At 42.3% G+C, this 25,385-nt stretch overlaps 1 protein-coding gene and 1 long non-coding RNA gene across 2 annotated transcripts; one reads left to right on the forward strand and one right to left on the reverse strand.

Moving 5' to 3' along the window:
- Window positions 1–311: 311 nt before the first annotated feature.
- LOC129192205 (inactive pancreatic lipase-related protein 1-like) lies at window positions 312–23,990 on the forward strand. Its single transcript, XM_054795973.1, has 13 exons — window positions 312–398; window positions 485–539; window positions 2,969–3,120; window positions 3,262–3,381; window positions 4,323–4,457; window positions 6,822–6,930; window positions 7,025–7,144; window positions 13,957–14,073; window positions 17,866–17,984; window positions 19,054–19,177; window positions 20,223–20,337; window positions 20,816–20,983; window positions 23,864–23,990. The coding sequence occupies exons 2-13, from the start codon at window positions 485–487 to the stop codon at window positions 23,931–23,933; spliced, it is 1,404 nt and encodes a 467-aa protein (XP_054651948.1). The 5' UTR covers window positions 312–398; the 3' UTR covers window positions 23,934–23,990.
- LOC129192206 (uncharacterized) lies at window positions 15,259–23,071 on the reverse strand. The gene is made up of 3 exons (XR_008573382.1): window positions 22,721–23,071; window positions 17,034–17,097; window positions 15,259–15,369 (listed from the first exon to the last, which is right to left on the reverse strand). It is a non-coding gene; the product is annotated as an uncharacterized LOC129192206 (long non-coding RNA).
- Window positions 23,991–25,385: the final 1,395 nt, after the last annotated feature.

Below are 25,385 nucleotides of genomic sequence, written 5' to 3' on the forward strand. Positions count from 1 at the left end.
CTTTCATAGTTGAAATAGGTGTGTCCCATTATGTGCCAACTGTTTTTCTCTCTTTATAAGGCACAGAAAAGAGAAAGACGTGTGTTTGTGTTTCACATGAGGATTGTGGATGATGGGCAAAATTCCCCCAAAAAAGCGCACTTTTTCTTTCTGCGATTACATAACGTTGTTGACTGACTGAACCGATCCATCCAAGTCTCTCCAGAAATGACTGATAAGAAAATCTACTGTGAGCCAAGCATGTATGCAGCACATGTGCCCTAAGTGTTCTTTGCCTTTTCGTCTACTTTTCCATCTGCTTGTTTCTCACCAGCTCATGGACTTAAGGGCGGCGCTGTTAGTGCTATTTAAAGGAATGAAGCCCCTGCCTTTTACACGTTTCTTTGTCCAACCTCACGGTATACGCAGCCAATTATCTTGTAGATGTTGGTTTGTTTGTTTTTATAACAAAATCTCAAATAATCTCTTGTCATTTGATGTACAGATGTCACTCATGTGGAGTTTAGTTCTGCTCTGCTCACTCGCTGCTGCATCATACGGTGAGTCATCTATGGATTCTTCGAGACAGTGATGTGATTTAGTCAAGTCTTTATACAGGACTGATATCTGGATGTCATAAGTATTAGTTGTGGATTCTATATTTACACTATGTTCCAGACTATAAATTGCTCCGGAGTATAAGTGGCATCAGTTCAAAATGTGTCATGAAGACAAACCAAATAATATGTAAGTCGTACTGGACTAGAAGTGGCATTTACTGGTATTTATGACTGCAGGCAAAGCACAAACTGAAATGAGTCATTTTTAGGCATGCGGGTACAATCCAAACTCACCTGTTTAATTAATGTTACAATGTTCTGGAAGGAGACACTTTTAATATGTGACATGGATGCATCCCGGTGTGTAGAAATGTATCAAACAGATTGATTTGAACAGCAAAACTTCATTTTTGAAGCCCCAAATGAATAAAAATAGACAGAAAATAATATGTGTGTGTTTAGGTAGACGGTGGCTGATACAGCAGCCACAATCTCCAAGCTAGATGTAATTAGTGTCCTAATGAAAGACACTGCTGTCTAAAATACCACATTTTTCAATCCACACAGCTTTCTGTGCCTTCTAAAGATATAAAACAGGTAAAAAGAGGCAGGCAATTAATGCATGTAATGGGACACACCTATTAACTCCTCCTAAAAGCTCCAACAAGGTTTTATGGTTTTCTATCCATGCTGTGAGCATGTAGTAACAGGTACTCTTTACTTGCGTATCTTGCTTGCTGCTGTAACAAGTGAATTTCCCCGCTGTGGGATAAATAAAGTACAAATACAAATACATTCATGATAACATGGAATACTTACAGTACTTTGGGAACTTCCTTCCTGGGTGCATTGATTTCACATAGCAACATAGAAAGGAACGCTACACCTAGCATTAACTTTTCCAAACTCAAAAACAAAAACACAGCAGCAGTGGCGGCAGCTCCGATATGTAGCGTTACCTTTCGCTAGCGGCCTGAGGCATTGTGAGTGGGTGTGTGGTGAAGCTAGTTGCTAGCCTGCTAGTAGCTAGCCTGTGTGGTGAGGTGTCACTATGCCATCTTCTTAGTTCTTGGGCGTAACAGTGTTAATAACAATAATAATAACAATGTCGCTGGAGCTTGGTTATGCAGCTCACATTATGTAAATGGGGCCTTTATGGTGCTTTTTGGAGGTTTTCTCAGAAGGCTTTAAAGGTGGAATAGGTGTGTCTCATTATGTGCATTCTTAATGCCTCTTTTTAGCTGTTTTTGTATCTTTAGATCGCGCAGAAAAGAGAAAGACATCCTTTAAAATGTATTACCTTGAAAATTCATTGACTTACATCTACAGTATGACATTTCTACATACAGTATTTTATGCAACACATATTTGCTGTTTCTTTAGTTAATATGTGTTTGAGAATTTGGGCTTGGCAGCAGACCGTCTGAACTAAACATCCCAGTCACGTATAAGCCACAACTGCTGCTAACGTTAGTGTGAGGGCAGTAACAATTTAGCAAGACTAAAAATACTTCATGTCTTTTAATGGAGCCGCACTGTGGCCCAGTTTTAACATGTTGGCCACACAGCCTGGAGATCGGGAAGTTTGATCTTTGATGGGCATCTCTGTGTAGAGTTTGTATGTTCTCCCCGTGCACGTGTGGGTTTTCTCCCTGTACTCCGGTTTCCTCCCACATTCCAAGTTCATTGGTGACTCTATGTGAGTGTGATTGGTTGTTTGTCTATGTCCTGGCTGGCCTGGCCACCAGTCCAGGGTGTGCCCCGCCTCTCGCCCGAAGCCAGCTGGGATAGCCTCCAGCTCACCCACGACCCTAGTGAGGATAAGTGGCATAGAAGATGGATGGATGGATGCTTTAATGGACGCTTTTACTGCGCATGTTTCCCACAATATGTTTGCACACTTGCATAGTTACATGAACCCTGATGGCACACTACAACCAAGTAACTGTGTGCTCGTTGGGCTACTCTGATGAACTGTACTGTATGGAATCAGCTCAATCATTTCAGTTCAAAGGTGGAGTTTTTATTATTCAATATTTTGTTGCCAGTATTTTCCATGTCTACTGCAAATATCGGCTCCAAATATCAGGTTATTGGCCTAAAAACCCGAAAAACCCATGTCGGTCGATCTCTCGTTGACCTTATTTCTCATGAGGAAAAAAAACCTGTACCTTTTGGAATGGATCCATGACAAAATCCGAGGTTCCAGTGTTACTACTCTAGGACCTCATTTGCATATATGACATTGCAGCCTATAGTATTAAGGACAAGGTGTAACAGTTTGGGATCGAGGCGCTTTTGTTCCCAGAAGGGGTTAGCTTGGAGTCGTAACCTTGTATATAGTACGTTGGGGTGAATTTGTACTTGAGGGACAAAAGGACTCCCACTGTGGCCGTCTTTCTGACAGTGCATGTCCTCCATGTTTTTAGCTGCTGAAGTCTGTTTAGGTGAGCTTGGCTGCTTCAATGACCTGCCTCCATGGGGGGGCACTCCCCAGAGACCGGCCAGTGTCCTGCCATGGCACGCAGAGCACATAGGCACCCGTTTCCTTCTCTTCACCCAGAGGAACCGCTACTACCAGGCAAGGAGGAAGCTGTGTTATTTATTTGTAACATTCCAATCACCACTGACAAGCGCACTGATCAAGTGGGCGCGTTGTTATTAGCAAAATACCTTCATCATGCAGTTTTCTTCATTAACGCATATCTGTTGACATCTACAGGAGATCAGGACTGACAAAAACATCCAGGCTTCAAACTACAGCGGCATGAGAAAAACTCGATTCATCATTCCTGGTTATCTGCAAGAAGGAGACGAGGATTGGCCACAAGAGATGTGCAAGGTTAACCACATCCTATTAGACTATATTCATATTTCAAAGTAAAGTTAATGTATTGTAAAATTACAAACAACCTTGGTTGACATATATTTTAGAAAATGTCACTTTTTGTTCGTATTTGGACATGTTCATTCATATTCACATTGAACTAATGTTTTTTTTCCCCAGCATTAGAAATAAACTGAAACACTTTCATTGAATTATGGCCCTACTAGCATATTTATAGATCCCTTATAGCAATGGACCATATTTACCAACCTAGCCCTAATCCTAACCCTAAAGGGATCACATCCTTAAAGGAAAAGTGCACTTTTTTGGAATTTTGACCATCATCTACCACCCTTATGTGACACAAACACACGTCTTTCTCTTTTCTGTGCGTTCTAAAGATAAAAAGTGACAGTTAAGAATACATGAAATGGGAGGCACCTATTCCTCCAATAAAGCCGTTTGAAAAAACCTCCAAAAGCGCCAAAAAGGCTCCATTCACACAATGTGACCTGCATATTAACCAAGCTACAGCGACGTTGTTATTATTACTAACATTGTTACGCCCAAGAACTACATTATTGGTGTAGTGACACCTCGCCATACCACACCAGTTTTGTGTTTCAGAATGCCTTTCTTTCCGGTCTTCTCACATTGTTAGCTGAAAACCTGAATGAAAAGCAGGCTTGCGGGTGCCTAATGTGTAAGGCTTAATAGGTGGATTATGTGCATTCCTAGCTGTCTCTTTTTATCTGTTTTATGTCTTTAGAACGCACAGAAAAGAGAATGACGTGTGTTCATGTCTCACATAAGGATTGTGGATGATGGGAACAATTTAAAGTGCAGTCTGACTGTGTGCAGTCAAATTTGCTGTTCTTTAAAAACGCTGGTTGAACTTGGTAGCATATGTAACACGTAATTGATATTTCTATCTGCGTTACTATTGTCATCTGCAGGACATGCTTAAGAGGGAGAACGTCAACTGCATTGTTGTGGAGTGGAAGAAAGGTGTGAGGACTCAGTATGCCCAGGCAGCCAATAATGGCAGAGTGGTGGCTGCCCAGGTGGCATCCATGCTGACATTTCTCATGGTACGCATTGCCTTAACACTTGTACACATTCATAAAACCAACAACACCATCCATTCTAAGAGGGCTTACGGAGAAAGGAGGTCAATAGAGGCAAAGCAATTCAATTTCTACTCAACCAAAATGGTCCGGGTCCTTTTGGGATCATGGTAAGTTAAGTGTAAAATAAATAAATACAGTAATGTAAAAAAAAAAGATGATGTTTATTACATGACATGGCTCATTATATTAACATGGAACAGAGTGTGCCTGTGCAGTTTATTTGTAGAGCCTGATCCATATGATGATGATATGGCTTTTTTCATTACAATGTCAGCAATGTCGTGCAGGCACAGCCTTAAAAAACAAATAACAAATTAACTATGAATATTTGCCCACTGAACTGTATATACATGTATTTTCTGTATGATTCCAATCGTTTTTAACATTTTCTCAAGTAAAAATAGCTGAATTGGCAGACTTCCTGATCAAATACAGGAAAGAAAGCTAGGATTATTCCACCTTGAGCGTGGCTTCCTGGCATAGTGTGCCAGCCCCGCCTTGACTTTTGCCCAGACTTTTACAACAAAGTATCAGTGCTTTTCCGAGAGAAAGTGTACTTCATATTTAAGACAAAATAATATATAGGACAAAAATAAATAAATGGGCATAAGAAGTATCTGAAAATATTTTTGAACTAAAGTGAATTATCCTCTTAATGCGCAACCTAAATAGACAGATAGAAATTCCCATTTCCAGCAGCTCTGCAAAAATGTCATAATGAACCTAATCACTTAAATCACGAATAAAATAAAACAACCAAGGCTGGACATGACATACAAGAAAAATAAGAGATACAATAAGAATAGATAATAATAAATAACCAAAATGGCCCTAAGAGCGCAGCGACAACTCATCCAAGAGGTCACAAAAGACCCCACAACATCCAAAGAACTGCAGGCCTCACTTGGCTCAGTTGAGGTCAGTGTTCATGACTCCACCATTAGAAAGACACTGGGAAAAACAGCCTGCATGGCAGAGTTCCAAGACCAAAACCACTGCTGAACAAAAAGAACATTAAAGCTTGTCTCAATTTCTCAAAAAACATCTTGACGATCCCCAAGACCTTTGGGAAAAACTCTGTGGTCTGACGAGACAAAAGTTGAACTTTTTGGAAGGTGTGTGTCCCATTACATCCGGCGTAAACACAACACTGCATTTCAGAGAAAGAACATCATACCAACAGTAAAATATGGTGGTGGTAGTATGATGGTCTGGAGCTGTTTTGCTGTTTCAGGACCTGGAAGACTTGCTGTGATAAATCAAACCATAAATTCTGCTGTCTACCAAAAAATCCTGAAGGAGAATGTCCGACCATCTGTTGGTGACCTCAAGCTGAAACCAACTTGGGTTCTGCAGCAGGACAATGATCCAAAACACACCAGCAAGTCCACCTCTGAATGGCTGAAGACTTTGGAGTGGTCTAGTCCAAGTCCTGACCTGAATCCTATTGAGATGCTGTGGCATGACCTTAAACAGGTGCTTCATGCTGGAAAAGCCTCCAATGTGGCTGAATGACAACAATTCTGCAAAGACGAGTGGGCCAAAATTCCTCCAAAATTCCAGAAACTCATTGCAAGTTACCACAAGCTTGATTGCAGATGTTGCTGCTAAGGGTGGCTCAACCAGTTATTAGGTTTAGGGGGCAATCACTTTTTCACACATATAGGTTGGGATTTTTTTTCTCCCTTCATAATAAAAACTGCATTTTGTGTTCAGTTGTGTTGTCACTGACAAATATCAACATTTTTTGATGATCTAAAACATTTAAGTGCGATAAACATACAAAAAAATTAGAAATCAAGAAGTGGGAAAACACGTTTCACATCACTATAAATGATGAATGAAAGCGATAAATGAACATGGAAAGTTACTTTTACCTTCAATGAAGATGTGATTCTTGATGTGCGTGTTCCCAAAGACACCATGTGGCAACAAAACACAGATGGTGTCCGTGAGGTGTCTTGCTGCCACATCATGTCTTTGTCAACAATCACATCTTCATTGAAGGTAAAAGTCACCTTTAATGTTCATTTATCCCTTTCATTCATCGTTTATATGTATTCATATGCATTTGGAATTGTTTACTGCATATTAAACTATTAGGATTTAGTGGTTTTCGATTCCCATGGAAAAAAGTATTTGTGTAAGGAATGAATGATGCCCACCAAAGTTCCACTGTAGGAAGCTCCTTCAGATACTTTGTATCATTTTATATTGGCTGGATTGTTCAAACGGTCATTATGCCTGTGAACCAAACGTCATATGAAGGACCAACAAACTAACAAGAATATTGGAAGAAAGACCGACCAAGTGTTTCCCACGCAGGATAACTACAAGCAGACACCTGATAAGTTCTACATCATCGGTCACAGCCTCGGTGCTCACGTTGCTGGAGAAGTTGGTAGCAAGATCCGCGGCCTCGCTCGCATCACAGGTAAACCTCAGACACTCAACACCCTACATATCAATATCTATAAGTATGCAGTATTGTATCGCTGGAGTGATGATTGTTGTCCGTTACTTTGCAGGACTGGACCCAGCTGAATCTTATTTCAGTGACACAAATGTAGCTGTGTGTCTGGACACAACTGATGCCACCTTTGTGGATGTCATTCACACTGACGGACTTCCTTTCAACTCCAAACTCGGTACACACTCTTCTTCTTATTATTATCATTCACTGCTAATTCTGCAGGGCGACGTGGCTTGGCAGGTTGATTGCTGATTGCTGGTTTGATCCTCAATCCTGATGTAATCATTCAAATCATTTGTACATTCAGTCTGCAATTTTACTTTCCATCATTTCAAATTCTGCCGTTAATAGTCTGCTAGAAAGAAATGGACAAATTCAATGGTGCCCCCTAATGGTGAGAAATGATTTTACTGTACTGTAATCATTACTGTAACATTCATCTTATCCTACAGGGTGGCACAGCTCAGGTTTAGGTGCAACATATTTATACATTTCAACAATCATTCTCTAGACCAGGGGTGCCCCTTACATCCATCGTGAGCTACCGGTACATCGCATAAACCTCACTTTGTAGATGTCATGTGATAGCGTGGGTGAACTATTACTGTAGTTCTCGTCATAGTTCTATTCAGCACTCAAGCTGCAGCATTTCGGACCAGCTAGCAGGAATGTGCAGAATTCTGAATTTCAATTCATTGGAAGAATTGGAATTGGAAATAAATTGCTCCACCCCGCAGGATCTCTTGAATTGGAATTGGAATCAATCAATCAATCAATCAATCAATCAATCAATCAATCAATCAATCAATCAATCAATCAATCAATCAATCAATCAATCAATCAAAGTTTATTTATATAGCGCTTTACAATAGCCCACAGGCTGCCAAAGTGCTTTACAATAAAACGATACATAAGAACACAGCATAAAAACAGAACATAAACACAAAGTAAACACAAAATAAAAACTCTATAAGAAAATTCTTGAGTGCTGCAGTGTGCTAAAAGTCTTTAAAAGTACATAAAATGGGGGTCAACAAGAACTAAATATGCATAAAATGAAAATAAATACAAGACCGCCCTAGTCGGTGTTGAACGCCTGTCTAAATAAATGAGTTTTCAATTTCGATTTAAAAAGGCCGACTTCAGTAGTGGTGCGAATATCAGTGGGCAGTTTGTTCCACAGTCTGGGAGCAGCGACAGAGAAACAGCGTTCGCTCCATTGTTTGTATTTTGCCCGTGGGACTTCTAACAGAAGCTGTCCTGAGGAAAGCAGGGCCCTGACGTGATTGCGGATAGTTAAAAGCTCCGACAGGTACGACGGAGCAAGGCCGTTAATGGCATTAAAAACAAATACTAACATTTTAAAATCGATTCTAAAACGAACTGGAAGCCAGTGGAGTGATGACAGCACCGGGGTGATGTGCTCACGTCTGGGCGTGTTTGTTAAAAACCGGGCAGCAGCGTTCTGGACCAGCTGCAGACGCGAAATTGAGGTCTGGCTGAGGCCAACGTAAAGTGCGTTGCAGTAGTCCAGTCTTGTGCTGATGAAAGCATGGATCGCTTTCTCAAGATTCTGCTGACACAAAAAACTCTTCACTTTAGCCAGAAGACGGAGCTGAAAGAAGTTCGTCCTAATGACAGAGCTAATCTGTTTGTCGAATTTGAATCCACAGTCGAATATGACCCCAAGATTTTTGACATCAGGTTTAAAAAAGGGGGCCAGAGAGCCGAAGTTCGCTGCGACAGTGTGCAATGTTGGTGACATGCCAAATAAAATACACTCTGTTTTGCTGTCATTTAAATGTAAAAAGTTCTGATCGAGCCACTGCTTTACATCGAGCAGTCTAGTGGGAGCAGTATTGTCAGTGAGTCTAATAGGCAGATATATCTGCAGGCCATCAGCATAGAGATGAAAAGACAAATTGTGTCTTTTCAAAGTTGAACCCAGGGGTAATAAATACAGAGAAAAAAGAACAGGGCCAAGGATGGATCCCTGTGGCATCCCGCACGAGAGGGACGCATGGGAGGAGCAGAGGTCACTGATCATAACGGAGAAGCTGCTATTAGCCAGGTATGACCTTAACCACTGGAGGGAAATGCCTTGGATACCGACACAGCGCTCTAGGCGGGATACAAGGACTGCATGGTCAACTGTATCAAAGGCCGCTGTGAGGTCCAGCAGCACCAACACAGCGGGATTTCCAGAATCAACAGACAGGGCAATGTCATTGTGCACCTTTAACAGCGCCGACTCAGTGCTATGTCTGGATCTAAAACCAGACTGGAATTTAACAAGAACAGAGATCTCTAGGAAAGTTTGTAATTGAGTAAAAACAACTTTTTCTAAAAGCTTTGAAAGAAAGGGCAAGTGTGAGACAGGCCTAAAATTGGACAGCACAGAGGGGTTGAGATGAGGGTTTTTTTTAGGAGGGGTCTAACCACAGCATGTTTGAGGGCAGCTGGGACAGATCCTAAGTTAAGACAGGTGTTTATAAAAACAAGCAAACTTGACCCAACAGAAGTAAAAACCTCTTTTAAAAACTTGGCTGGGATGACATCTAGGGGACAGTTAGTGGGTTTCATGCCACTAACCACCTTGGTAAGAGACACCTGAGAAATGGTCTCAAACTGCTCAAAAATGGCAGTCTGTGCAGGAGGACCATGTACATCCTCAGAAGACATCCCTGAGCTGCTGATGTTCTGCCTGATAGATGTCACTTGGTCAGAGAACAATGAGACAAACTCTTCACATGTTGTAGTGGTGGCATCAGACAGAATAGTGGGGCGTGGGTTAATAACAGAGTCAATAGTTTTAAATAAGAGTCTTGGTTGGTGAGAGCTGTTGGTTATAATGGAGGACAGATATTTGGACTTGGCCTCCTTCAGGGCTCTCTGATAGGTGGCCAATCTGTCCCTCAACCAACCCAGGGAAACATGCAATCTGTCTTTTTTCCACCGCCGTTCAGCCTGTCTACATTGTTGTCTGAGCAGCCGGGTGTGGTCATTCAACCAGGGATCAGACTTGGTTTTCGTGTTTTTTTGCCGAAAAGGGACAACAGAGTCCAGAATCTCAGTACATGTAGAATGGAAGGTGGAGAGTAGGCTGTCTGACAAAGAGGAGGAACCAGCCTAGTGACAGTATGTAGCTGAGAGTCCCTGAAGGCAGCAGCAAACTCTCCAGCTGTTGATAGACTGAAGATGCGGCGTCTGAGGGCTGAAGAAACAGGCTTATTGGCAGGTGGGGGGGCAGCAAAGTCAAAGATAATGGGGAGGTGATCAGATATAGCCGTGTCTACAATTTCTCTGAGGGAAACAGGAAGCCCACGAGAGATGACTAGGTCCAGAGTGTGGCCATGGTCATGTGTTGGTGCATTAACAGACTGAGTGAGGCCAAAGGAGTCCAAAAGCTGTTTAAACTCATTAGCCATTTGGTTTGTTGCACAACAAACATGAATATTAAAGTCCCCACAGATCAACAGACTATCAAACTTAGGGATAAAATCAGAGAGAAATTCAGAAAATTCCTGTAGAAAGTCTTTATTAAATTTAGGTGGGCGATAGACTGTGGCACACAGCACAGGGCAGAAGAAGTCAATCACAAACAGCTGCAGCTCAAAGCTAGAATAATTATTAGCCGTTATTATTCTGCATCTGAAGCTGTCCTTGAATATAGCAGCCAGGAGTGCTGAGGAAGGAGCAGCCGGGTGGGAGGAGCTCTGAGAAGGCACTGTTCTCCCCTGGTTTCAACCAGGTCTCAGTCAGCAGGAGGAAATCCAGGTCATGAGTCATGAAGAAGTCATTCAGAATAAATGTTTTATTTGTAAGAGATCTGATGTTAATCAGTGCGGTATGAACCGAGCGACAACACGGAAGCAGCGCCTCGGTGTCATGGAGGATTGGCCATCGATATCTGTGCTCAGTGGAACTCCGCAGATCGTAGCCTCTGTAGTCAGAGGAGGATCCAGCTGGTAGGCAACAGGTATCGTGACGGGAAGACGCCAGGTAGGATTTCAGCTTGGTAAGCACTCCTCCGCGTCTTCTGCGTTTTCTGCGGCGGTTGTTGTGGGGAAGGCAGCAGGGAAGTCGCAGCAGATGTGGAGGTATGGACGCCAGGAAAAGCGGAGGCGACTTTGAATGTCCACCAAAGGGACATAAAGACACGTTCTCCAAAGACTCACGAATATTAAGAAGTGTCAGGCGATTGTACACCTGCAGCTGTGAATCACTACTTATAGCAAACAGCAGACACAACACGAACAGCGAAAGAAACAGCAGAGGGAGACGGACAGCCAAACACAGGGGCGCCATCTTTACAGCGCCCATGGAATGACAGGAAGTGGAATGAACTTCATTGCAGTTCAGAGACATTTCTTATATCAGCATTCCTATGAAATATACTTCTCCAGGTCTGGAAAAGTATGGAAAATGGAAACTCAAGTATGGAAAAATATCCATGTTTCCAAGACTGTTACCACCGTTCTGTTTTCTAAAAGATAAAATGATGAATAACTAAGAAAAAAGAAATGGATGAATGTGTTTTTCTGAGGCTCTTTCTCGGGCAGCTAAGATGATTGTGTGAGAGCACACAGTGGGTGATGTTTCCTGCAAAACATTTGGGAATATTGACAAGTTGAATGGTCAGCCCTCTGCTCTTATCCTGCTCCAAACCAGTATGTATGAGCTACATTACCTAGCTATAATTCCTGGAAATGATATGCTGACATAATAGCATACACATTCACAATGATGAACACAAACCATTCATTTCATCATCTATTCAGCTGCAAAAAAAACTTTTTTTTCTTCGAGGACAAATGTGAAGATGGTTGTTTGGATGAATGGAATAGGCCCCATGGGACAGACCCTAGAGCAGGGGTGCTTACACTTGTTCAGCCTGCAAGCTACAAAACTTATAAATATGAGTATTTATGTACATTGTACATGTATATCAGGAGTGCATGCACTTTTTCAGCATGCAAGTACAAGTCGACATGATCTGTCTCTTACGATAAAACATGTAACAAATATATAACATCTAAGCGTTAAACTTGGAAACTACTACACTAAATACTAAAGATTAGTATTTCATATTCACAGTTTCAAAGTTTACAGGTAATCAAAGTAGTTGATATCGTGTAAGAATTCACAATTCAATTCAATGAGAATAATTACACGTAATTCCTCAATAGTTGTGTACATGACATATACTTATAGCTACATAGCATTCATTATACACACACTTCATGTATTACGTCCAGTTAGAATTTGCTATCAAACATTACAGATACACAAGAAATGAAAGTAATGATGCAAAAAACAATGCAACCCACGCCAAGGGAACATATTAAAAAGCTTTTAGCAATGGGCACATTTCCCAGTTTATCATGATTTAAAAGTTTAAGAAACAGAAGTGTAGAAAACAAACATTTCTATAGTGGAGGTCAGGACACAAAGCAAAGCCATCAAACATTTTTTCCTACATAACTAGCCTCTACAAGTGAGGGCATAAAGTTTGTTATAGACATAGGTATCTTACCGCTTACTTAGTTTATCCGTAATCAGAATAATAAAGATGAAAGTGGCATCTCCGTGTGTAGATTCAGATGTATGTTCATCACTTCATCTTTGCCGTGGGGGAGAAAAAGCGAATCAGGAGGGGAGTTTCATGTCAGCTGACTGATGTCATATGACATCTACAAAGTGACGTTGATGTGATCGACCCAAACTACCCTGGTGATCAACTGGTAGCTTGCGATCGACGAAATGGGCACCCGTGCATTAGATGAACTAAATCAATATGAAGCAAACACAAACAGTTAGTGCTTTGGTACGCAACATCAGATAAGAGGCAAAAATGCCCATCACTGTTTTCCAAAGTCAAAGCTGATGTGTGTGAATATCATGTTTTACCTCAAACACAAACATGATAGCGCTGATTTCATGGATGACTAAGGATGTGAGGATGTGATTTCATGGATGTGAGCTTACATACGATTATACGCAAGAAATATCTCATGGATGCACCGGGACACATCCTCAGTGATGTATCCTGAAATCATTGGGTTTTTTGTTGATCAACCCAGCTGGGGTTGATCAAGTCACGACTTGCGTCCCACTAGCAGTCCACGGATCAGCTCTCTTAACTTGTGGTCTTCTGAGCGGACTCGCTCGCGGATTGAACGATCCTCTACTTGGCCGCCCCATGACACCCAAACGACTGAGGACTTTGCAAAGAGACCATCCTACAAAACCTCTACAGCTGACATCAGTGGGCCCATAGGAGGTTCTCCAGCCTCTCTCCCTGCATTCCTCCACCAGTTCCTGACGCATTTCCTCAATACGCTCTTCCCAGGGCACCGCAATTTCCAGGATGACCAGGTGTCTTGAAGCCTCAGAGGTAATGATCTAATCTGGACGGACACTTGTTGGTGCAATCTGTTGGGGGAACCTCAGCTGCTTTCACAGGTCGACCTGCAACTGCCAGTCAGAGGCCATGTAGAAGAGGCCTGTTGTTAATTGTGAGCACGCCCGGGGTTTCTCTCCACCTTTGATGAAGGGGGCTGCCTTTTTTGGAGCATTGTGGTGTTCTCAGAAACTGCCTTAAGCACCTAGTCATGGCGCCAACGATAACAACCATCAGCCAGAGCTTTTGGGCATCAGCTGAGGAAATGTTCTAAAGAGCCGCTTCCCAAGCAAAGAAGGCAGGAGGCTGTCTTGCTCTTCCCCCAGACATGGAGGGTCGATGGGCTTGGCAAGGCACAATGCACAGCTTGCACCTGGAAATGGACTCGATGGACTCAGTCTTTTATTGGAATGAAACAGTCCATCCAAGTCTTTCTTTTTGTGTGGTTACTAGTTACTGATAAAGTAACTAAAGGTCTACAGCATCTGTATCACAATCTATTGCATTTTCCAAGAGAACAAGGGAAGACTTTATTCATAGTTTGTCTTAAGAATGTTGCAATGTTTTGCTTTCTGCCTTTGCAGGTCTTGGTATGCCGCAGCCCATCGGACACATTGACTTCTACCCCAATGGAGGGGAACTGATGCCTGGTTGCAAAGCTAACAAAGGCAGACCAACAGACCTGGATGCCATCTGGGAAGGTAAAATGAACAGATATTTCATATGAGGTGATGAATTATGAATTATTATTAGATGATAAGTTTGAACTGAAAAGTATGGTTTATCAGACCAGTGAAGAATGTCCTATTTCTGTTCTTTACAAAGTCAGGAGTTTGCTTTTGTACTACAACTATATATGGCGGTCCAATCAGTTTTGTATTACAGTCGTCCCTTGTTCATGGCGGTTAATTGCTTCCAGACCCGACCGCGATAAGTGAATTTATGCAAAGCAGGATTCAACATTAATAAATGTAATATTTTTGCAGTTAGAGCATAGAAATCCTATTTCTGACTTTCCAAATAAAGGTTTTAAGTTTATTAGCGCCCTTTAGACATGAAATAACACCCCTATTGTGACTTTTACACTCCAATTATTCTTTGTTTACATCACATTACGGGACGGTCGACATGTATGCACATTACGCAGGCACATAACAGACGGTCGCCGCTAGCGTAGAAGCTACTAGTTAGCATCTCCAATATACTTATTCTAAACGTAAGTGTTTCAGACAAAACACGATAAAGAAGCCCAAAACTTACCACTTCCACACGGAATGAGAGGAGAACGTTTTTTTCCACTTGATCTCAACCATGACTCTGCTCTGCTGCCTCAGTAGCCACTCTCCATGCAGTGTGAAAGGTAATGTAATCTAACGGCATGTCTCAACATTACTGATGCCTGGTGACCACAATACTACATATAACTTGTCTTTCCGTATTTTTCTATTAATAATAGGCCATAGACAACCATGAAATAGCCATAATTTATTCATTCATAATAAAAAAAAATGCAATATAATGAGGGAGCGATATTCGAACCACCATATAGTGAGGGCCGACTGTGTTTGGTTGAATGTGAGCAGAGAATACAGCGCTATATATTTCAGAACTCTTCGGGTTGGGAGTGAGGTCTTGGCCCAGGTGGCGGAGTTCAAGTATCTCGGGGTCTTGTTCACGAGTGACGGAAGGTTGCAGCGTGAGGTCGACAGGCAAATCGGTGCAACGTCTGCAATAATGTGGCCACTGTACCGGACTGTCGTGGTGAAGAGAGAGCTGAGACTGAAGGCAAATCTCTCAATTTACTGCTCGATCTATGTTCCCACCCTCACCTATGGTCATGAGCTTTGGGTCGTGACCAAAATGACATGGTGAATATGCCCACAGGGTCGATGGACTCACCCTAAGAGATAGGGTCATCTAGGAGGAGATCAGAGTTGAACCACTGCTCCTCCACATGGAGAGGAGCCAGTTGAGGTGGCTCAGGCATCTGGACTTCCCTAGATAAGCAGAAAAAAATGGAGGGATGGATGTATGGAGTTTGACAAAATGTATGCTCCTACCACCAGGGGTTGCAAAAGCAAGTCACTCAAATGAGTTTTTAGGGACCAGCAGTGGAGAGCTCAAGTGGCTGACTAACTGCATGAAAGCCAACAGCAGCTTACATGTCGACCGTCCCGTTTTCCCCAGGAAACTCCCGTATTTTGCCCTTCTTTGCCGTCGTCCTTCCATTTAAATAGTTTCCCGTAAATTTCATGTATCGGAACTTTCATCCGAAAAATGGTGACAATGGTGGCAGTGTCTACAGCATGCTTGAACCACAACAATCTGCCAGGACAGTGGTGCAGCACATTGGGAGTGGGTAGTCGGGTCATTCCACAATATATAAGCCCGAAGTCCGCTGGGATAGGCTCCAGCCTATCCACGACCCTAATTAGGATAAGCGGCATAGAAGATGGATGGATGGATGTTATGAACAGCTGTGCCACTACACTAGCACTGCTACTGTTCCAATACGTGACACTGGGTCTGGGTCTAAGTCTGGGTCTGGAAAGGTTAAGTTGGGGTCTGGAAGGGTTAGGTCGAGGCATGGGAGAGTTAAGTTATGGTCTGGAAGGGTTTCGGTCGAGGCATGGGAGAGTTAAGTTATGGTCTGAAAGGGTTAGGTCAAGGCATGGGAGAGTTAAGTTATGGTCTGGAAGGGTTAGGTCTGGGTCTGGGAGAGTTAAGTTATGGCCTGGAAGGGTTAGGTCAAGGCATGGGAGAGTTAAGTTATGGTCTGGAAGGGTTATGTCTGGGTCTGGGAGAGTTAAGTTATGGTCTGGAAGGGTTAGGTCGAGGCATGGGAGAGTTAAGTTATGGCCTGGAAGGGTTAGGTCTGGGTCTGGGAGAGTTAAGTTATGGTCTGGAAGGGTTAGGTCGAGGCATGGGAGAGTTAAGTTATGGTCTGGAAGGGTTAGGTCGAGGCATGGGAGAGTTAAGTTATGGTCTGGAAGGGTTAGGTCTGGGTCTGGGAGAGTTAAGTTATGGCCTGGAAGGGTTAGGTCTGGGTCTGGGAGAGTTAAGTTATGGTCTGGAAGGGTTAGGTCGAGGCATGAGAGAGTTAAGTTATGGTCTGGAAGGGTTAGGTCAAGGCATGGGAGAGTTAAGTTATGGTCTGGAAGGGTTAGGTCTGGGTCTGGGAGAGTTAGGTTATGGCCTGGAAGGGTTAGGTCTGGGTCTGGGAGAGTTAAGTTATGGTCTGGAAGGGTTAGGTCTGGGTCTGGGAGAGTTAAGTTATGGCCTGGAAGGATTAGGTCTGGGTCTGGGAGAGTTAAGTTATGGCCTGGAAGGGTTAGGTCTGGGTCTGGGAGAGTTAAGTTATGGCCTGGAAGGGTTAGGTCTGGGTCTGGGAGAGTTAAGTTATGGTCTGGAAGGGTTAGGTCTGGGTCTGGGAGAGTTAAGTTATGGTCTGGAAGGGTTAGGTCGAGGTCTGGGAGAGTTAAGTTATGGCCTGGAAGGGTTAGGTCGAGGTCTGGGAGAGTTAAGTTATGGTCTGGAAGGGTTAGGTCGAGGTCTGGGAGAGTTAAGTTATGGCCTGTAAGGGTTAGGTCTGGGTCTGGGAGAGTTAAGCTATGGTCTGGAAGGGTTAGGTCTGGGTCTGGAAGGGCACTGCTGATCTTACATGAGAGTGAGGGTGGGATCTTGTGCCGCATAGCTGGAAGTCCTGCAGCTTGTTGGTCTTCTCTCTGTTAGGAAAAGAAAACAACAGAATGTGTGACCTCTTATGTCTCTCTCGCTCGCCAATGTGGTCTCATTCAGTACGTTAACATGCACTAAAAAACCCAATCATTGCATGAATTGAGCTTTTTAAAACTAGATTGTTTTCGGCGTTTGTGTCTGTGTGACTATGTCATCATGCTTTATCACCTTAAAGCATACATGCCGATGCGATCAATGACTCCCAAGAATACGACAAGATTACATTTTTAACATCCATCCATCCATTTTCTACACTGCTTCTCCTCATTAGGGTCACGGGGGCACGCTGGAGCCTATCCCAGCTGACTTCGGGCGACAGGCGGGGTACACCCTGGACTGGTCGCCAGCCAATCGCAGGGCACATATAGACAAACAACCATTCTCACTCACATTCATACCTATGGACAATTTAGAGTGGCCAATGAAGCTAACATGCATGTTTTTGGAATGTGGGAGGAAGCCGGAGTACCCGGAGAAAACCCGCGCACACACGGGGAGAACATGCAAACTCCACACAGAAATCCCCAAGGGAGAATCGAACCCAGGTCTTCCCGATCTCCAGGCTGTTACTGTGTTGGCCAACATGCTAACCACTAGACCACCATGCGGCCATTTTTAACATCTAAAACTTTATTTTTTTTCATTTTCAGGGTTTTTCTTTGAGCTGCAGTCATTTGTTAGTTGAACATCACACTCTTTGTTCACCAGCATCCCTTGTCTTATTTCTCTTTGGCCACTGTATTCCTCTTTGTCAGGTACCAAAAAATTTGATGCCTGCAATCATGTACGAGCGTACCAGTACTACATGGAGAGTATGGCCAAACCTCAAGGCTTTGTTGGATTCCCTTGCACAGACGCAGACACCTTCGCAGCTGTAAGTCAAACCTAACACATCTTTCCTTTTACTTAACCCTGGTTTGATACTATCATTACATATTATTTGTCTACCAGTTTCACTGATTTATGTTTTATTTCCAAAAAGGGGCCTTCAAAAAGAGGGGTTGTCTTATATTGGAGTCAATGGGGGTTGAGTCATGTGAATTGCAAGTGTACTTTTATTTTCAGGCGATAACTTCTCTTTTGACGCAACAGTGAAAACGTTCACATGTTAGTTCAAACATGGCTGGTACAGTTGGTTTACATGACTTCCTGTGGGAAAATCAGTTTGAAAAGTCTGGCGAGGTAGAGGAGCGGAGCAGAGGAGTATCTGCAGCATCGCAGCTTGTTTATGGAACCACCAGCTGTTGCGGCAACGTGACACCGATACGGCTGTCACACCGTTTATTTGCTTTTAGAAGTCGATTTGGCGAGATTGGATTTTTGTTGCAGCAGAGGAGAGATATAAAAAGGCGTGCCTCATGTCTTCCATCAGGGCGACTTGTGTTTGCAGCTGTCGGTGTCTTTGGCAGATTATCCCCGCTTTGGACATGTCTTGATCAAAGCCACCATTGATGTGGTTTGTGTTATTAAATATACAAATCCCTGCACATCCACTTCATAGACTTATAGACTAAATGTCATTCCTCACAGCAAGCGCATTGTATGCTTCAGCTTTGTGGTTTGGAGAAGACCCTTTTGTTTTGTGTGCAAGTATGAGTGTGGTGGAAGTGTTAGCCATTTGGTCTGTACTTATGTACTGTACATCACTTTAAAGTGATGCTTGGTTCATTTTGGGTACAAAATGCAAAACATTAAACTTCTAATGTTTAATGTGGTTGAATGCGGCCTATTATTAGTCAGAAATATGCATATCGAAGCAAATTTGATCCTGATTTGATTTGATCCTAAATTGAGCATTTTACAGCATACAAATGTCTAAAGGAATTAAAATACAAATGCGAGGTATTCCGATATTTGCTGTGGTGGGTTCTTTTACCATTCCTTATCTTTGCAAGGAAAATGTTTGCTGTGGTAGGTTCTTTTATGATGTCTTATCTTTGCAGGGAAAATGTTTCCCATGCGCTGAGGACATATGCCCGCTGATGGGCCTCAAAGCTGACAGGACTCCTGTGACGAATACCACCTCAAAGTACTTCCTCAGCACCGGAAGTTCGGAACCCTTTGGACGTAGGTTTCTCTGAAGATATGACTTGGGCATTGTAAAAAATGTATAGAGATCATACATGCCATATTACACCAGAGGTACGCTTACCTTTTGCTAGCTTCTGCTTTCTATGCTGACTTTTTGTGTCCACTTGACTTTCTGCTTTTTGAGCATTTTAGTTCTGTGCTTGATGGCAGTCAGGCCTTCACTTTAAAGTAACATACAGTTCATTGAATTTGAACATGGAAAGACTGCAACAAGATGGACGAGCATCTCCACCGTGTCAAAGCAAAGCAGAGATGTGCCAGTCCTGAGCGAGTCATTCGAAAATGACACATTTTTTACTGAAGTGAGACTTGCTGCTATTTTTCTCTGTTACTTGTTCACTTTACTCAAATGAAAACAGGAAAGCAGGTGCCGTGGCGTCGATCGTGCAACTGTTACTCTCACTGCATTTGTAAAAATGTATCAGGAAGGTGGAAGAAGCAACACAAACGCTCCTTGACTCAACTCAACGATTCTTCCCCCTTCCGACCGAGCTGCGTCACGATGCTTACTGACTCACGGGTCCTCCACGAATACTCAAGTTTCTCTTACCCACATGCGTGCGACGAAAACTCGAGTTTCTCTGACTCGTGGGTGCTCAAAGGGAACTCGAGTGTCTCTGACTCACCGGTGCTCGACAAAGACTGGAGTTTCACTGACTCAAGGGTGCTCTGTGACGGCTGATTCGAGTAAATTGAGAACCCGATTCGCTTGAGTGGGTGACTCAAAAGAACTTGAGCCAGTAACAAAGAATCCATCATCACTAAAGCACAGCGTCGGAGTGCATGTGAAGTTCCATCTGCAAAAATGTCAGGTACAAAATGCAGAATGATGACCAAAAAAATCATCTGAGTGACTTTAGAAGCTGCATGATTCAACCTGTCTTTGTTCCAGTTACTGCAGTTTTACCTTTTCAAATTATTTATTTTCTGTTGTTTGTCAGACAAATGAAGACTGGAATTGTTGTAGAAATGTACTGATATGTTAGCAGCAACAATGTGAACACTTGGTATCGTTTGATAGGCTACAGCTACAGCATAAAGGTAACCTTGGATGGTCCCAGCTGGTCCAACCCAGGCTTCATGTATGTGGCTCTAGCTGGACAACACCTCTTCACTATGGAGTACCGACTTCACATGTAAGACACTTTTCACCTGATACTACACGACATTACTGCATGTGCCACACAAACACACAACATAATACTTGAAGGCAGTATGGAATAACCTAATACTAGGGGTGTCGTGGCACACTCAGTTCACAAGACGAGACGATACACAAGATTGGGTCCATGAGAACGATATAAATACAATATATTGAGGCAATTTCCCTGTTTTCATTAATTGTGTGATTAATTGATGAATTAATTTTAGTACCAGTCCTATTGTCCATGAAACCAGTTACGTTTTAATCTTGCAAGATCTTGTGCCATCTCAACCAAACATGGTACAGTAGAACCTCTGGGATGGAACACAATCTAAAGGCGATGCTGCAGGTTGCCGCCACAAAAGTTTTCTTTCCAGCAAGAACCACATTTGGAAAAGCGAGACCAAAACAATGAAAACTGGCATATTTCCAGAAATATTTAAGTTTTTGATGAAGCTCTCTCTCTTCAGGGGTACCATGAAGCCAGGAAAGACGTATGAAGTTCTCGTTCATGCTGAGGTTGACGTGGGCGACGTGACGGAGGTCAGATTCCGCTGGAACAACCACATCTTGAACCCTTTGAATCCCAAGTATGGTGCATCCAAGGTGGAGCTCGTGAGGGGAAAAGACAAGAAGATGTAAGCTTTTTTCATGTTTCAAAGTCGGCACCCGCTGTGACCCTTGAATGTGCTTGTACGCTTTGCTGCTCTCCTGGTACGCATTTACTTTCACTTTGGAGTTCAGTGTCTGCGCGTAGCGTGATGTGAAACTCCAAAAAAGTCCTTCAGCTGCGTATCCAAACATGTATCTGTTCCAAATATTATGATTCTTATTATATAAAGGACAACGGTTCTGCAAAGATGAGTTCCTCCCCAGCGCTGGAAGAGACTCATTGCAAGTTATCACAAACGCTTGATTGCAGTTGTTGCTGCTAAGGGGGGGCCAACCACTTATTAGCTTTAGGGGGCAATCACTTTTTCACACAGGACCATGGAGCTTTGGATTTATTTTTTTCCACTTAAATAATAATTGTGTTGAGTTGTGTTGTCATTGACTAATATTTAAATTTGTTTGATGACCCGAAACATTTAAGTGTGACAAACATGCAAAAAAATAAGACGTCAGGAAGGGACAAACACTTTTTCACACCGCCGTATACTGTATATGCAGTACTGGCCAACATTTTGGATCCACACAATCCAAGCCCATGGCCCCAACCCCGTTGTACAAGGCAAGATGTTCCACGAAGTAACCCTGACAAGGCACACCTGTGAACCATCTCAGGCGACTACCTCATGAAGCTCATTGAGAGAGCAGCAAGGGTTTGCAGTGCCATGAAAAAAGACATCAAATATAGGGGAGACTGGGGACAGTTGCAACACTTTTTACATGACTCTCAGTTACTCAGAGATGATTCAGACGAGGCACACCAAATCTTTCCATAGTAAAGCTGCATCTGTCTGCTAAATAGCCACACCATTTAAAGATGGCTACATATAACACATCAATCACAATATTTATTTCTATACAAAAATTCTGACGTTGCAACTGACCCCAAACCGGGGGACAGTTGCAACACCGATCAGAACGGTTGCAACATATCAAAAAACTTTAAATTTCACCAAAATCGTATGCTTTTTGTTTAAATAACCACAGTATACAATATTAAGGTATTTAATAAGTTTAGTTTTGTGTAAAACAGGCCTACTTTGAGTCAATGTGCAAATGTTACGGACGCTGTAAAAACCCAATATTTCAGTTTGGGACAACAAGAATAGAATCACTTGGAGTGCAAAAAACATTTATTAAACATGTGAACAAACAGTGGACAGTTTTAGTGAACAAAATTCACATTGTTTTAAAAAATATTAAGTTTGATTTTTAAGTTTTGTTAAAGGCACACGAATGCTTAAAAAATAAAACTGCAACACTCGCCTCCTCCCCAACAAATCTGCTGTCTTGTGAACTATTCCAGCAGCTTCTGATTCTTCTCTCTTCTTTTTTTTTTGGTTTTCTTTACACTTTTCTTTGTGGTTTGATGTTCTTGTATTTTTTTTCTGTTCAGATTTGTAATTATTTTGTTTATCATTAGCATTCATTTCTTATTATGATTCCCTATTCTGCCCATCATGAGCAGTAAAATATATGAATTGAGCCTAGTGTGGTCTATTTGGATATTAGCATGGGGACAGTTGCAACCGTCCCCATAGTATCAGCCACGACATAACACCTTGTGCTAGCTAGCCACAGTGACATTGACAAATGTAAGCGGTGTTGCTGAATAGTCAACAAAACAGTGATTCAAACCAGGCAGGTTTGGAGTAATTCATACAAAATATTAGGATAGTAGGACAAAAATACAGCTACTTTCATACCTCCAAAACAACTTTGTCTTGATAGAAGCTGATGCACCAGATGCACAATATGGCCGCTTTCTTCTTGGCGAGAGGGTAGAGGGTCTAACTGAGCATGTGCAGTGTGAGGTCATCACTCTAGCATGTTACTGATTAGACAAATAAGGCTTGTTGCAACCGTCCCCTGTTGCAACTGTCCCCAGTCTCCCCTACCGTATGTGTAAAATATGCATATTTAGAGTTATTTCACAGTTTTTGTCAAGTAAATAGTTCCACGTGTTCATTCATTGTTTTTGAGAATCTACAATGTAAATAGTCATGAAAATAAAGAAAACACATTGAATGAGGTGTGTCCTACGGTACGGAGCCCCGGAGGGGACATGGAGAAAAAAAAATATGATGGGTAAAAAAAAAAAAGACCAAACTTTTGCGTTCCCTCGCAAAACTTTTGCGAGATAACGCAATACTGTTTTGCGTTTTTGCGAGGGAACACAATACTGTTAGAGCATAGAGCATTGCACTTCCGTGTACGTATACTTGTACTTCCGTGCTCAGAACGGAAACAAAACATACACGACAATGGAGTGGGATAAGTTTATTGAGTTTTATTTTGAGTTGGGCCTAAAATACAAAGATATTAAAACAGTGCTTTTTGACTGTGCTGTATATTAGAGTTATATAATATCACTCTCTCCCTAAAGCCTGGACATATAATATACAGCAATATACATCCATTATACAAACAATGTTTATGAGTTTAATTAATCAATCAAATGATTGATTATTTAAACACTATGTCAATACATTTTTCAAATTGCATAATATAATATTTTATCTAACAATTTAAATGTAACATATTTTAAAATGAATGCATTATATTACAAATAAGACAATATGTCTTATATATATTACATATTTTTAATTGTATAACTTACACTTTGGCTTTGTGGTCAGACTTCGGGCCATTCCTCTGGTAGACGAGTGTTGAAGTATTTGTTAATTCCACCAGAGGGCAGCATTGGACTTCCAAGCTTGTAGATGTGTGTGATGTATGTCATGAGCGTGTTCTTCAGCCTAAATAAGTAGGAGTAAAAGTTGTATACATTTTATAAAGACAAAGCCTCTGTGTCAAACACTGAATTCACTTTTTTTTTTTTCTTGCAGAAGTCATTTCTGTGGAAAAGAAAATGTGGCGGAGAATGTGATTCAGGTGGTCCTTCCATGCCAACCTTAACGACCACCATTATGCATCCATCAATAATAATCTTTAATAAAGATGCTGAATACAAACCACTTCTATTCTCTTCAGTAGTCTTGTACTTGGGTATGATGGAGAGCTGGGGTGCACCCTGGGCAGGTTGCCAGCCACAACCATTCACACTCACATTCATACTTATGGACAGTTTGGACGTGTTGGAGGAAGCCGGAGTACCCGCAGAATACCCACGCATGCACGGGGAGAATTTCTTACAGGGCTGTTTTCAAGCAGTACATTCATATCAAAGTTTTCAACTTGAATATAGATGACTCTTTTACAGGAGTTCACTTTCACAAAAGATGTTTACTTTTTGAAAAGTTGTATACTTTGAGAACTGTGTATACAACTTCGAAAAGTTGTATACTTTGTTTACACACTTATTTTGTTAACACAAGAAAACAGGATATAGCCAAAAAGCTAGCATCATGAAACCCTGGTTTGCGTTGGCATGAGACGGACCTCTTTTAGCGTTTGACTTCCCTGATTCTGATTGCTTCAAGGAAGTCTCACATTGCGCGTCAAAGACGAGGTACTGTGTTGTTTCTACACCATGAATGTGTGAACGTCAGTCATGTTGATCGTGCGCCCTCCTTTGCATGACATCATTGTGTTGCAAATGCTGCACTGAGCCCACCGCTTGTTTTTATAAAGTTAAGCCAAACCTTTTAGCTGCTTCTTCTTCACTGGTACTCGCCGGCTTCTTCTTCCTTGGTGTTCGTGGCTATTTCTTCCGATCGGCAAAGTGTGCATTGAAACCAGGAATCGAAATAAAAACATTTGAACTATCCCGGGAGAATTGGAAGGTTAGTGTCGCTTGCCATCGGGACTTGATGCCCAACCCTATTCCTGTGTCATGTCAACAGTAAAGCATCCTGAAATCATTTGTGGGGGGTTGCTTCTCAACCAAGGGAGTGGGCTCACTCACTATTTTGCCTAAGAACACAGCCATGAATAAAGAATGGTACCAAAACATCCTAGCAAAGCAACTTCTCCCAATCATCCAAGAACAGTTTGGACACAACCAATGCTTTTCCCAGCATGATGGAGCACCTTATCATGGGGCAAAAGTGATAACGACCTCAGGGAGCAGAGCATCAACATTTTGGGTCCATGGCCAGGAAACTCCCCAAAACTGAATCCCTTTGAGAATGTGTGGTCCATCCCCAAGAGGCAGGTGGACAAACAAAAACCTGCACATTGGGCTAAACTCCAAGCATTGATTATGCAAGAATCTTGACTGTACACCTTGCTATGGCATTGGTGTCAGTAATGTTGGGTGAGATACACAAGCACCAGACTTGATGGCCACAACAGCAGGCTTTTATTGCAGGTTTGAATCATCTCACAACAGCCACGATAATCCCTAATAAAAACATGGGTTACTGTTGCGGCCGTAACCCACGCCAAGCTAAAACTCAACTCTGAACC

The sequence above is a fragment of the Dunckerocampus dactyliophorus genome, chromosome 13 (assembly GCF_027744805.1).
Source record: "Dunckerocampus dactyliophorus isolate RoL2022-P2 chromosome 13, RoL_Ddac_1.1, whole genome shotgun sequence".
NCBI lineage: Eukaryota > Metazoa > Chordata > Actinopteri > Syngnathiformes > Syngnathidae > Dunckerocampus > Dunckerocampus dactyliophorus.